Source organism: Aricia agestis, chromosome 7 (genome assembly GCF_905147365.1).
Source record: "Aricia agestis chromosome 7, ilAriAges1.1, whole genome shotgun sequence".
Taxonomy (NCBI): domain Eukaryota; kingdom Metazoa; phylum Arthropoda; class Insecta; order Lepidoptera; family Lycaenidae; genus Aricia; species Aricia agestis.
The window spans coordinates 11468338-11484190 of NC_056412.1; the positions used below are offsets into that span (position 1 = coordinate 11468338).

Consider the following 15853-nt stretch of genomic DNA (forward strand, 5'->3'; position numbering starts at 1 on the left):
ATATATTTTTATGTATGTTCAAAGATTACTCCGCCGTTTATGAACCGATTTTCAAAATTCTTCTTTTGTTGTACATTGTATTGTTCCGAGTAGGTATCATGTTCACAAAAGTGGTGGTCTGGTGATGGAAACCATGAGAAATCGAGGTGACTCCTTGATATTCAAATGGGAATGTATGGTCCCAGAAAATGTTCAAAATCTTTCGATTAATAAATTTAAAAAAGAAGTCAAAGAACATTTTGTGCCAAAGCCTATTATAAGATCAATGATTTCATATGTAGCAGTACCTACGTTCGTGCGCCGATTGAAACAAAGAAAACAACGCGCTCTGAAAAGAACGCACGCCGTCTTTGTATACGTTCGTTATAGAAATTGAAACACAGAAGAAAATCGCTCTGCAAAGAACGTACGTTCGCAAGGACGAGAGAAACTGTCCGTGTAATAATACCGGACATGAACCGGCCTTGAAAAAGGCATTTTTCTAATAAGAATTCTTCGCAACACAACACTACGCGTCTTCACATCGAGGCTACGTCGAGCGAGGGATCTTCGCAGCGTGGCTACGGTCTTCATGGCGTTTGCAGAGCTTCATAACAACTTCACAAAATGGCGGCACTAATATTATTACCGGCGCGGCGGCAAGGGACAGCGAGACGACGTCGGTATGGAATGCGCGCGCGGACTAAATTCGCGTCGTAACTTACTCCATCGTAACTTCCCTCACGCCGGAACCCGCGAAGAGGCCCCGGGTGGGAAACCATGGTCGGGGGCTATACCCCTCTACATGGGAAAATACAAGTTTTTAAATATCGTTTTAGGCAAAACCCCCGCGACAGAACACGGGGAAAACCATGAGTAAGCGACCAATACCACGCCTGACCAGGCCACAATCGAGCATTAGACGCAGCAGGTTAACCAAGTGGTGCGTGCGTACCCCGGCCGATACCAAGGGAACGTGTATGGGTCCACTCCCGCACACACCACTACTACCACGCCTGCGGACCAAAGCGACCTGGGAAATACTTCCATCCCCGGCCTTTTTTATTATTGGCGGACGGGGGGAAGTGACTAGGAGCGGAGGTGGAAAAAGCTTCCGAACCCGGCCTTTTTTATTTTTGGCGGACGGGGGGAAGTTGCACCGTGGGGTCGACGGTTACGACAATAGGGCTGCCGCGACCGTCAGGCCCCAGGCGGAAAAGAAAATATACGCCGGCATGTAAATTGGCGGCGCAGGGATAGGAGGGGGGAGACAATTCCACGGTGATAGTGGGCGCCGCGGCTAAGCGCCGCGGCGCAATCTCCTCCTCTTCAGTGATTGGGGGGCGGATGTTCCGCGGTGTCCTCTGGGACGGCGTCACGGGGGAGTCGGTGTCTGTCCGGCGGCCGTGCATGCCACGGCGCCAGGTTGGCCAACTCAGGTAGGCGCGAGGCGTCCGCTCGCGCGAAAAGACTCTTGGAGAGTTGGGCTACGAACGCCTCAACGCTCTCCACGCGCAGATCTCTCGCGATGGTGTCGTTCCTCACGTACCACGGCGCTCCGGCGATTCGGCGTAGCACCTTGTTCTGCACTCTCTGAAGCGTTCGCTTGTGCGAGTCAGAGAGCAGATGGTGCCACGCTGGGGCTGCGTACGTGAGGCGGCTGCGGACATATAATTTATAAAGCGCTATGCGCATGTTGAGCGGGATCTGCGGTGATGAGTAGGCCGGGTGCAGCTGGGCTACCGCTGCCTTGGCACCGTTCACCGCTGCCTGGCACTGGGCTGACATGGAGAGGGACCGGTCAATGATCATCCCCAGATATTTCGCCGTTCTACCCCACGGGATCTCGGCGTCACCGATCTTCAGGGGGGCCGGGAAACCTCGATTCCTGGTGCCGGCGAGCGCTTGGGACTTGGCGGCATTGACAGCCAGTCGCCATTTGCTCAGCCAGTCTGGGAGGAGGTCCAGCGTCCTCTGGATCTTGATGGCCGCATGATCTACCGTGAGGGAGGAGGCGAAGTACGCCGTGTCATCGGCATACAGCGCCGCTAGAGTGCCCGGATCTTTGGGCACATCACTACCATAGTGCTTATAAAGATCCGAGGAAAGAACACCCCATTTACGCAGGTGTCCCCCAAGGGACACCTGCGTAAATGGGGTGCTCAGCGACCAGCGACCCCGTCGACACGGACTTGAAAGGTCCGGTCAGAAAGAAAGGATACCAGTAACCCTACAAGGAAATTAAAATAGAGGGGAAAACCGGAGCTGCTCTAACGTGGTGGAATAACGGCCGGGAAACCAGACACTCCACTTTCCACCTAGAACCGCACAATACAGTCTTCCAATCTGAGATCTATGCACTCTATAGAGCGATCCAATTGGCAAGGACATCAAAGGAAAGCTTAATTAACATCATGAGTGACTCCAAATCGTCACTAAACATGCTCAGAAATCCTTTAGTAACTCACCCACTTGCGATCGAAATGAAGAAAGACCTAAGAGCTATAACAGAGGAAGGTAGAAAAGTGCGGCTATTCTGGCTAAAAGCGCACATGGGTACTCCAGGGAACGAAAGAGCGGATGAACTGGCAAAAAAGGCTGCACTTACCATAGACACGGCATCAGATTACAACAGAGTGCCAATGTCCTATATACGGAGGAAAATAAGGGAGGAGACAACAGTTAAGTGGCAGGAAAGATACCAATCCTCCTCAACCGGATCGGTCACAAAAGTTTTTTTCCCCACTGTTAAAAAGGCGTGGGAAATACTAAGGCACGCTACAATGACGCCTACACACGTGCAAGCTATGACCGGTCATGGAGGATTCGCAGCATACTTGTATCGTTTCCACCTTAAAGACAGCCCCTCCTGCATTTGTGACCCCGCAAAGGACGAGACAATATTCCACCTGCTCATTGAATGCCCAAGGTTTGGTAGTAACAGGTCTGACTTAGAAATACAACTGGAAATGGAGCTAAGTCAGGCAACCCTCCCTACCATCATGGAGGAAAAAGCCACCAGAGAACCGTTGATGGTATTCATTAGCAAAGTTGTCTCCAGTGCAGCCACAGCAAATGGCTCAACATTATACACAGGCCACAACAAATTAAACTATACACCAAGGCGAGTAATAACAAACACATCAACACAACACACACGAAATCAAACACAACGCACACGATCACAAACTCCAACGTCCATACAGACATATTTCACATCAACCCACAGGCCAGGAGAAATACATGCGCCAACACAATCACAGGCACACACAGAAACACAACGGGCAGTTTCAACCGAAATTGTAACACAGCCGACCCTAGAGCAAACCCAACAATTATTAGCCCGTGGACAAAACGGGGAACCGAAAATTAAACTAAGGCCGATCCCTCTCTTTATGTCAAATCAAACGGAAACATTGGGTATAACATACAGCCGTCTTAGCACTCACAACCACGTCAACATCTCACCGGGACTAACAGCAATCCTAAACGGAAGTACATCAAAGACGAACATGAAAATGAGCAAATATTTAGCTCTCCCAACAACTACCTTCGCTGGCCAACCATGCAGAGTACTGAAATCAGACACCAAAACGATAATAGTATTCGAATGGGACGCGCAAACAGCCTTTGAACGGGCATGTTCGTCTTTGAAGGAGTTGGGAGCAATGGGGACAAGACACAGTACCACCCCACGCATAATCAGCGTAGACGCAATGTCACTGGGACAGGACAAAGGCAGGGCTGCAAATTACTATGGAATAGTAAAAGCCTCAGAACATCATGAGATAATCGTCTACGAGAACCGAGGGGATGACCTAAGCTTCCTCAAAAGGAATCGTGATGATCAGCCAGCAGCGTCCCAACCCAGTAATAAGGCGAACTCATCCTCCGCAAGTGAACGACTCCAAGCATCACGGGAGGACAAAAAAGAGGATGAGAAAGAGAGAGATAAAAATGAAATTAAGAAGTCTCTAAACTCAATGGCCAAATTAAAAGCGTTTGTGGGATCCATCAAAAAAATACTTCATCGTGAAAGAATAATCGAGGATAAAAACACCCTTCCTCGGATCAAGGCTTCGTCACAAACAAATCGGCAGGCTTTAGCAATGGAGGCTTTTTTGAGGGAACCATCTACACAAACACCGGCAAATAAAAACAAAAGATATAGGGCCGATCTCGGGCAAGTGCTCCCGCCAAAACTCAGACTGGCCCAGAGCCCCGAAGATCATATAATAAATGCCTTCCTCGAGTTCCAGGCAATAATAAGAGCAAACAAGACCATAAAGCTCTTGACCTGCAATAAGATCATGCAGGCCTATCAGCGGAAAAATCAAAAGCTGTTAGAAGTGAGACTCGAGGATGCAAAAGCTGCCATATACGACAATGTCACCTCCACAATAATTGCTGGGGCGATGACAGGGCAGTATATGGCGGCATTAAGTGCCGACTGCGGATTCGTGGTTCTGGACGAGGATGAGACAAAACGCACGGGAACACTCAAATTTATTACAAAATCTGAGGATCCAATAGTGGTAATAGCGGAATGTACCAGAATAATGCTGGAAGACAGGATACTAGAAATGGCAGAAGTCCTATCTGGGGACCCCGAATCTAGCATGGACTGGGACATATTCGCGAAACCTATCAACTACTCGTGGGTCAATGGGGTTCCTGGATGTGGGAAGACAACTTGGATCATTAATAACTTCAATGAGGAAACAGACGTTATAATAACAACTACAATCGAAGCAGCCGAGGATCTAAAGCAAAGGCTATCGCTACGAACTGGCAACAAAGTTAAAGATAAAGTTCGTACCATGGCCTCTTTGCTGGTAAATGGGACAAAAGGAACCTACAAAAGGTTGATAGTTGACGAGGCCCTCATGAACCATTTCGGCTCAATCGTCATGGCGAATCAGTTAACAGGCGCCAACGATGTCATCCTCATTGGAGATATTAACCAACTTCCGTTTATAGAGCGTGAAAACCTCTTTAAACTTAATTACACTCGTCCAAACCTGGTAACCAGCATCACCCAGGAGTTGTCTTGCACACACAGGAGCCCTATAGATGTGGCATACGCCTTAAACATGGTCTATAATAACATCTATTCATCGAAGGAAATTGTGCGGTCCCTAAAGCTAATGAAGTATACAGGAGCGAGAATACCTAAAACCGATCTAAATACCCTGTATCTTGTCCACACACAAGAGGAGAAAGCAGCCCTCATACAGGCTATGGATCGGGAACGGACTCTCGCGTCCTCACAATCCATGAAGCTCATACAGACCAAGTCCCGAAAGTTGGCAATCCATGACAGCGTTCCTCATGCAGTTGTAGCTATATCCCGGCACACTAACACCTGTGTCTATTACACTGACACTGATGGAGACGCTGTGGCAAGCTTCATAAAAAGAGCCACGGAGGTGTCAACCGAACACATAAAAGATTATAATATAAAAATGGCTATAAAAGACAGGAACGATAAAGTCCTAAGCCACATGGCGGGTAGATTCGACACAGAACGATATCTTTTTAACAACCTAGAAACTCCACCCAGCTTGAGTGACCCCTCTCCACCAAGCCAATGTCACAACATCTAAAGGCAAAGGGTGGAGCAGCATAAAATCTAAGGAAATCGGAAAATGTCGGATCTACTGGCCGCCACACCGACTGGGACCTCACCGTTCAAAACATTAATATTATTATTATGCAATTTATAAAACAATAAATGTATATATTTATTTATTATATGTATAACATATTATACTCTATTCTATTAAATATATATATACACATATATATTAAAAAAAAAAAAAAAGTGTCCATGGCGTGATGGACCACAATTAATTAAAATTCATAATATTATTTCAATTATCCTTGGTGCGAAAAATCTAATAATTAAATAACAAAAAAAGGATATGGACGAACAGTCTATAGACGGCCCCAATTTTATAATAAAAAATAAAAAAAAAAATAAAAAAAAAAAAACCCTACAAGGAAAAGGGGGACGCCTGCTCGGATGAGCTTGCAGAGCAAGCCATCGTGCCACACGCTGTTTTGTGTTTATTTAGCTATGTACAATAATTTTTATTGAAATAAAACATTTATTTGAGCTCATTTCTTTTTTTTAAATTTTTGGTATGTTTAGAGTGGAAGGTTTTGCACTTAAAAATTTTAACTTTGGTTTCAATAAAAAAAAAAAAAAAATGTTAATATTTTTTCTTCTAAATCCGACCTCTGGTTACGTAGTATATGACATTCTCTTTAGTTTATTGAATTGCTGTATTTGACGTAAAAGCAAGCCAGCTTATGTCAGTTAGTGTTGTCATGATACGAAATTACAACTCAGATAACAATGGAGAAGTGAGTTTTGTGTCACGTGACCACTGACTGGCTGGAAAATAGAGGTCTGAATGGTACCAAAATGCGAGCCAGTCAGTATTCTGACTGGCTTTAAGAGCTTATGACTGGCTTTAAGAGATAGAGGCCCTGCTGTGATCTTCTGGAACTTTTTTTACTGTTACAATCGACCACGACTAGAGATGTAATTACCCGGTAAAAACCCGAGGCTCGGGTAAATACCCATTTATACCTATTTTTACCCATCCATTTTCATTTTATACCGGGTATAAATTAAAATCAGTTTATATCTCTAAAATATTAGCTAAAACAGATAATGTGACCCTTCTGATAAATAAAAATGACTGTTAAAAATGGCGTTTACTTAGCTAAACGCCATTTTTAACAGTCATTTTATATACACCGACAATCACGAGCGGCCATTGCTTACGTAGTCGATGTTGAGGAAATACACTGCTCGTGATTGGTGGATTCAAGTGGTGTCCTATACAACTTAAGTATACAATAATTATTGATTTGATTAAGTTCTTTTTTTAATTAAATTATGAAGACTAGATATTATATGTATGCTGTACACGAGTATGCGTAAATTTTATTTTTTATAAGTACCTGTATTTTTATCTAGTATTAAGCACTTGGAAGCGAAATTCAAAATCATTGTTATAGTAAATATTCACATACTATATATTTTTGTTATTATTTACATACTAAATCTTGTATGTAGCGATTAAAAAAGTGTTACATTTATTATATAAATCGTGCACGACAAGAGTTGTAAAATTATAATAATGATGATTGTTATGTGTTCTTTATTTTAGATGAATAATAATTATAATTATTAAATTTTTTCTTTGTTGTGCCTTTTTTTTATCTGTTGCATGTTATTTTTAATAATAAATTAAAATGTTAAGTTTTTTAACTCAAAATTTTACATAGTAAATCGCAATATTAAGGGTTTAGCCAATAAAGTAATGTTTTACATATTACCTATATTTAAAGACTCATCAATATTTATCCGGTATTTTTAATTTATACCCGGCAAGAATGGGTATTTTTTAATTTTTAACCTATTCCACCCATAACTATAAGTCTAACCACGACACTATAACTAAAATCTTGTGTGGGTCTCCTTGGAGAACAAACGTGGGGAAGCATGGCCCACCTCAGCGTATGTGTGATTTATACAGCTACACATGTGCAAAGGACAGTAGCGCGGCGTCGATATTTTTCATGATACTTAATTTTAATGTTTTCATGAAAAAAGTCCTAAAGTGCTTCGAGTTAACCCACCAATAATTATTGGTGGGTTAACTCGAAGCACGGGATATTAAATTATAATTTAATATCCCGTACAAAAGATTACCGCCGACAAAAAAGAGGGGTGTCTGTCTCTCTGTCTGTCTGTCTGTCTGTCTGTCTGTCTGTCTGTCTGTCTGTCTGTCTGTCTGTCTGTCTGTCTGTCTGTCTGTCTGTCTGTCTGTCTGTCTGTCTGTCTGTCTGTCTGTCTGTCTGTCTGTCTGTCTGTCTGTCTGTCTGTCTGTCTGTCTGTCTGTCTGTCTGTCTGTCTGTCTGTCTGTCTGTCTGTCTGTCTGTCTGTCTGTCTGTCTGTCTGTCTGTCTGTCTGTCTGTCTGTCTGTCTGTCTGTCTGTCTGTCTGTCTGTCTGTCTGTCTGTCTGTCTGTCTGTCTGTCTGTCTGTCTGTCTGTCTGTCTGTCTGTCTGTCTGTCTGTCTGTCTGTCTGTCTGTCTGTCTGTCTGTCTGTCTGTCTGTCTGTCTGTCTGTCTGTCTGTCTGTCTGTCTGTCTGTCTGTCTGTCTGTCTGTCTGTCTGTCTGTCTGTCTGTCTGTCTGTCTGTCTGTCTGTCTGTCTGTCTGTCTGTCTGTCTGTCTGTCTGTCTGTCTGTCTGTGGCATCGTAGCATCTATACTGGTGGACCGATTTTGATCTAGTTTTTTTATTTGAAAGCTGACTTAATTGAGAGTGTTCTTAGCTATAGTTCATCATCATCAGCCTGCTCCGTGCAGGAAAATCGCGGTTCATCTGGTTCGTGAAGGGCCGATTAGCATCTTGCAGTCGTTTGGTGGGCTTTATTGCATTCTAGTTCGTGACATTTATAAATATTTACACATTAATGGAAAGTTGACCTAGTGCTGCAGCATCACCTGGTAATCAAGAGGATACCCAACTCCTCACCAACTTAGAGCAATGGTTTCGTGTTTGGGCTCATTTTAATTGCGACAACTAGTAAGACGTAGATAACCAATAAATTTTTGCATGCTGCTGCTGCAGCATCACCTGGATTCTGTAGGAGTCGAGCTCCATATGAACCCAAAGTGGAGGTTTCATGTTTGGACTTATATTGACCGCCTCATCCCAAAGGACATTCCTAGATGGTATTCATTGGGATATAATATGATCCTGTTGATAGGAATTATTCTGCACTATAACCAACACAAGTTTAAAAAGCATGAAATAAAATTAAATTAAGAAATTTAAAAAGCCCCCGCCAAACTACTTTAAAAAGTAATAAAATAATATATTTTGCTGACTTTAAGTTTAAATAATTCCTAAGTGTAAAGTGATATTTTAGTCCATAATTGTTGTCAAGGTGTGTCGGGGGACCGCTAATGTAGATGTTTGATTTCACATAACATTATAGTGTAAGGGTCAGTTCACAGCGAACTGAATCAAAATGCAAAAGACACTATTGGCGGTCCCCCGACACACCGTGACAACAGTTGTGGACTAAATGTCACTTTACACTTAGGAATTATTTAAACTTAAAGTCAGTAAAATATATTATTTTATTTCTTTTTGTGTTTTTAAAGTTGTTTGGCGGGGGTTTTTTTTTAAATTTCTTAATTTAATTATGAATACTATTTAATTGATAAAAGATTGTAATATAATAATAATAAAATATACTTACTTAATAATTTAATATAAAATTGTTGATGTAATTGGATTTTGAATAATTTGTATAATATTAAGTACCTGAATTAATGTTGTATTGCTCTTAAAATGTTATTAAGTATGTAATTATTAATTTCTTTTTAATTTATGCTCATATAATTTATAACTTATTTTAAACATTATTTATTTTAATTTTGCATGTTGTTGTTAACACTGTATTAATGAATGTTGTGTTGCCTGTAAAGGTGTGTGCATCAGGTATTGAAAACTCATGTACTGTACTGTTAACTGTAATTTTTTAAATGCATATGCTGTTGGTAACCATAATAAATAAATAAATAAATACATGAATTATATTTACTTACAGGATTAAATAAAAATCAATGGCTCTATAATTTTTAAAGTTTACTTTTAAAATTTAATGATTCTTCTATTAAGGAGTTTAAATATTTAGTTTTATCATTCTTGTTACATTCATCATAGATATGCCAGCTTACCTGAAAAAATATAAAAAGTATATTTTATTTATTGGCTAGGTCCTCATAGTATGTCGCATTGTGCATAATATGTCGCAGTCGACTGGTTAAAGCTGAGAGCAGATGAAATACACAATCCTGATAGTTTTTAATGCCTGTAATAAATACTTACTACTGCAGCACAATATCCTAATTTGTTAAGTTCTCTTTGTTTTGTTAAAAAATGCCCAGTTGGACCTCCAGAATTGTGTATCATGGCATTTCTTCCAGCTATTATGAGAACAATCCAGATATTATCATCAGGAGGATACCGGATCATTCCAAATTTGGTTTTTGGAAAGATGTCCTCAACTGGTAATGGTACTCCATGTTTATCATTACAAATAATTATATCTGAAATTTTAATAAAACTTTCTTATCACTAGCTATTTTACAACATTATAAGCAATTTTTACTGGATAAAAGATGTGTTGTTTAAAATAATATGATAATATCTCTGTTAATGTTAATAACTTCAAATAGAATTGATTTTATTTTGGGCTTGTCAAGTATATTCTAGTTATTATTATTATTAAATATTTCGCATATATGCCATTAATCAAATATTATATTTTATTTCACCTCCTCTTTGATGATGAGTAAAAATATGATTCCCAGTGACAAAACTGGCACCCCCACGAATTTCTCGAAGAGTTCTTTTAACATCTAAAAACATCTTCTCTGTTGCATTGTACTGCATTTTATAATTTTCATTTGGAACAAAATCTGTGTACTTTTTGGACATAATGGCTACTTCTTTATCACTTAGTGGACTCACAATTTCATTTTCTTTAAAATATATTTTTGATATGTTATGGATCGTTAAAACTTCTCTTCCATATAAAAAACAATGTTTTCCATAAGCCTTCATCAAAAATTCTTTATTTAAAACTTTCTGTATTAAACTTTTTGGGCGTAAGTCTAATAAATTCAAGTATGCAACACAGTTAGCAAAAGAAGCACCATGTTTATTAATCTCATCAGATCTACTTTCTTTATTCAATTCCTCTATAACCTTAGTGAAAAAGCACTCTTTCGTTTTTGGAACATAGTTGAATGTGCCATAAGTTAATACTAACCTTTCCAAATCTTTAACTCTAGTATTGGTCATATTATGTAAAACTGTTTCTGATATTTTAAACAAGCAATTTTCATGTAGGGTTAATGTAGCAGTACCCAATAATGCTACATGTACATTACACATTATGGATAATCTTGGTAATTGATGCTGCAGACAGTCCAATAAATCATTTATTTTATTATCAACACGTATTTTCATTGAATAACGGATAACTTTTAATAGAGCAGCTAATGATACTTCATGTACTTTGTCTGCTTCAACCATGACTTTGTTTATAATATTAACAATTAAGTCCATGCTGCGTATTGGTGTTTTACTCTTGAAAAATCCCATAGAAATTATGGCCAGTTCGTCAATATTGAATTGTGCAAAATTTTCTTCTATAAAAACTTCTAGATTATACATGTCATGAGGGGCATTTCTTCGCACTCCTACATAAAACATTACCTGTACTACTTGAGCTTTGTTTAGTTTTTTACTTTTGGAAGCAAGTCTTATTAAGCTTTTACTACAAAAATCGCTATACCTTAATACACTGAGTAAATAAAATAACGATAAATGAGACAGGACGTCATCGAAATCCATTGTATGATATCTCTTAAGACATTCATCGTCTAGGGCTGCCCAAACTTCAATAAAATTCCTTGTTCGTATTGACTCAGTTGGTGGGAATCTCGCAAGAGTAAAGAAAAGGGTCTTGAGTTCTTCATTGGTTGCATATTTAATGTTGTCAGTTAGGGTGTCTATGAAATTATCAAACTTTGTGTCTGAAATGCTAATATTATTTTCATTGCAATATTTGGCTAAGTCTTCAAAACAGTGAAATATTCTTTGAGGTGTTTCTTTACAACAGTTATCCAATGAAGTGGTTTCAAAGGTAGCTTTAGTTTTTGAAAAATCATTTGTAAATCCTGGAGTAAGATCTGGAACATATCCATACTTTTCCATTAAACTGTATGCAAATTTGTTTTCATTTTCAGCAAACATCTTTAGACGAAGTAACGCACTAGTACTAAAACACTTGTTTAGGTCATTTGGATTACGAAATACCTTGTTTTTAACAAAATTTCTAGAAAAAAATTGCGAAACATTCTTTAGTAAAAACATATTGAATATGTTCAAAATAAACACCACATATGGATCCGTTTAAATAAAATAACTTATTTTGTGTTTATATATTGAATATTTACGTAATTAATTTACGTAATTCGTATTTTATACACAGTTTTAAACGTAGAAATAAAAACATAACCTAACATTCTTTTATTTTTTTTTCTTCTATTTTGGCAACTTGACACAAAGGAATAAGGATGCGTATGTTGTGCCACAGACAGGGTAGAAAGGTATGGAAGGGCGTAAGGAAGAAAAGGCAACGGAATTTGGAAGAAAGTTAATTAAAACAGTGTGGTAAATAAAATTCTACAATAAACTGAAATATAACTTATTCTAAATATTAATATTATTTTATGTTAAGTAGTTAGATATACAATTATATATTACATATTTATCATTGGAAGCAAGTAGTATATTTAAAGAAGTAGGAAATGGAATAGGGATTAAAGATAGGTTATTAAACAATTGAGAATGATCATGGAGGGGACACGAAAGGATAATGTGGTTCAAATCACCTACTTCTCCACAGTCACATAAATCATCATCTTTAACGCCGATTCTCCTAAGTGCGTTGGAATGCACATATGACCCAGTCTCATCCGAATAATTGATGTTGTTAAATTTTTAGGGAGGAATATTTTAGAAAACCAGGGCTTATTACGGATCTCTGGTTGAATTTTACGATACTGCATAGCTTTTGTTTAGCTACTCAAGGCCCACAACTTATTCCAAGATTTCAATAGGGAACCACGTGCCAGAGCAGCCAAATCATGCGCATAATTATTAAAAGGGAACAAATCACCACTGAAAACAGCAAAATCTATAATAATTAGTTATTTTATCTATATAATATTATGTAATATGTACCTATATATTTATTTTATATTAATTATTACTTAAATACTTAATATGTAATATTGTATATACTTAATATATGTATATTATATTGTATATTATAATGTGTTTATTTTACTTTGAATTGTATATATAATTATGAATATATATCTATAATTGTATTATTAATTTTAAGATATTTTAAATCACTAGTCCTCTAAAGGTTTGCATCTACCTCACATTCTCTGCAAGACCCTAAGGTTTAGCTGGAAAATAATGCCACGATGCATTAAGCCCGCCTTTGTACAGAAACGTGCAAAAGTTTTAAATAAATAAAAAATAAAAAAAACAGCTTCTTTTGCCAATTTGTCAGCAATTTCATTGCCGACAATTCCGCAATGGCTCGGTATTCATATAAATGTTATTGAAAAGCCTTGAAGTTTACATTGATATAGAAGGTTTCTAACTTGGACAATAATTGGATAGCAATTTTTTGATTTAAAAGGAAATTTAAACAGGGATTGTAGAGAGCTTATAGAATCTGTAAATATTAGTGTCTCTTTAAGCCTGCCAAGTAAAATATACTCAATAGCCTTAAAAAGGCCGTAACACTCTCCTGTAAAAACAGATGTTTCAGGCGGAAACTTTACTTTTTGTACAATATTATATTGTAAATGGTAGACACCAACTCCAACACAACTATCTGTAGTATTCTTAGATGCATCTGTATATATGTGGTGGTAACCCTGCCAATTGTTATTCGTGATGTACTTAAATATATTGTTAGCAAAAAATGTATCTGTTTTTTTAATGCCAATGTCAAGTCTAATATCTGGCACAAGCGTTAGAGCTTCATATACTGAATCAAATAATGGAAAAGTTTGAGAACGAAAAGTGGGGGCGTCAATTACTAAGAATTTACGATAACTAGTAAGAAGTAAGGAATGAGATTTATGATGCCAGTATTTATTATTACTATGACACAGTTGAAATAAAGTTCTAAGTTTTGGAATTAAGGGATGATTTTCAAAATTGATAACAACGAACAAAATATTTATCCGCCAGATATTGTGGACGGAGCTGAAGAGGAGGTTCGCAACATTCTAACTGAAGTGCGTTTATTGGAGATGATCTCATAGCTCCGCAGATTATACGCAAGGCTTTCGCTTGTATTTTGTCCATTTTTTGTAAACCAGTCACGCTACACGGCTCCAAAAGAAAAGTGCCATAATCTAGGACACTCCTAATTATTGCATTATAAATTAATTTCATAGTAAATGGATGTGATCCTCACCAGACACCAGATAAACACCTTAACATATTTAGAAGCCGCTCACATTTGGAACAGATGTACCTAATCGATGTGTGCGTTGAAATTTAATTTTCCATCTAAATATAGCCCTAAAAATTTGATTTTGTCTTTAACGGGAATTGGCGCTCCATCATAAATAATAGTAATAGGAGGAGGCATACGCATACGGGTAAATAAGACGACGGAACTTTTATTGATCGACAAGTCTAAGCCATGCTTGTCGATCCAAGATTTTAACTGTTCCAAAGCGCTAATAAGATCTCTACATGCAATATTTATAGCTACTCTTTTAACTGTTCCAAAGCGCTAATAAAATCTCTACATGCAATATTTATAGCTAGCAATTTTATCTCTACATGTAATATTGATTACATAAATAGCCTTGTCATCTGCTTAATGAAGTAATTTTATGATACTTAAATCTAGACAATTTTCTAAGTCGGATGTGTATATATCGTAAAGTAGTGGACTTAAGACTGACCCCTGAGGAATGCCTTTCCGAACAGTTCTAGTTTCCATGAGAGTTATTTAAAATTATTATTCTTTCTATTAAAATATTAATAATGAAATTTACTAAAATTAAAGGCAAACCAAATTGAATTAGCTTTTCCTTTAGGATACATATAATAATAATATTATCATATGCAGAATTTATATCCAAAAAAGATGCAACAACAGATTTATTTTCTGTGAATGCTGTGCGTATATCTGTGGTTAATATGGCAATATTATCTATGGTACCTCTACCTTTGCAGTTTGCGGAATCCAAACTGTGTATTCGAAACAAATATATACTAGTAATCTGTGATTCGAAAGGAGGTTATGTTTTTCTACAAACCATTCTAGTCTGTTTTTAGCTAAATGTTCCGAAATCCATACTAATATTATAAATGCGAAAGTATCTCTGTCTGTCTGTCTCGCTTTCACGCCAAAACTACTGAACCGATTGCAATGAAATTTTGTACACAGTTATTCTAGAGTCTGAGAAAGGACATAGGCTACATTTTGATGTGGGAAAATATCTTATTTCCATGAAAATATCGATGAAAATAATTTCGCATTACGCGTGGGCAGCGCTCATCCCGGGGGTCCTGGGTTCGAGTCCCGCAGGCGGAACAAAAGAGTTAATAGGTACATAATAACATCCTTATAATATTAGTTCATAATATTTTATAAGGATGTTATTATTGTTCTTACCTTGGAAGTCGGTTTTAATTTTAATAATATTATTGCATAGTTCGCATGAATTTAATCTGCTCAAGTTAGTAAAGAGGCATATAAACTTTTGTAGTGAAAGTGTGTTGCCATAATATTATTATTGTAATTAATAATTTTACTTTTCCTAACCAAATTTCTCACCATAATAGGGGAGAACTCATAATTTGTATACAGCATTATTGTGTTGGCAACAAAGTAAAAATAAAATTGCTTTCTATCGAAAATATATTTTTGTAATTTCTATATAAAATATTTTTTTGTAATTTTTATTGATTTCATTGGATCATGTTGTAATACACTAATTAATGTTTATTTATGATTTTTATCCATTTTCCCTAACAATATAGAGGGTGTCTACCTAAAGCACTTTAAACTTTAAGGCGCAGCGCAGACGACAGACAATCCGTGACGCACTTTTTAGTCCGTGGAAATAGAACCTATGCAATTATATGCAGTAACGCACACGTCTGCGCTGCGCGTCGTGCAATAAGCACGTCGTGTGCGTTACTGCATATAATTATACGACGA

General features: G+C 37.8%; 1 protein-coding gene across 1 annotated transcript; it reads right to left on the reverse strand.

Moving 5' to 3' along the window:
* Positions 1 to 1308: 1308 nt before the first annotated feature.
* Positions 1309 to 12160, reverse strand: LOC121729071. The gene is made up of 4 exons (XM_042117460.1): positions 10350 to 12160; positions 9901 to 10121; positions 9662 to 9749; positions 1309 to 2042 (listed from the first exon to the last, which is right to left on the reverse strand). Exons 1-4 carry the CDS (start codon positions 11953 to 11955, stop codon positions 1309 to 1311), a joined length of 2649 nt encoding a protein of 882 aa, XP_041973394.1. The 5' UTR covers positions 11956 to 12160.
* Positions 12161 to 15853: the final 3693 nt, after the last annotated feature.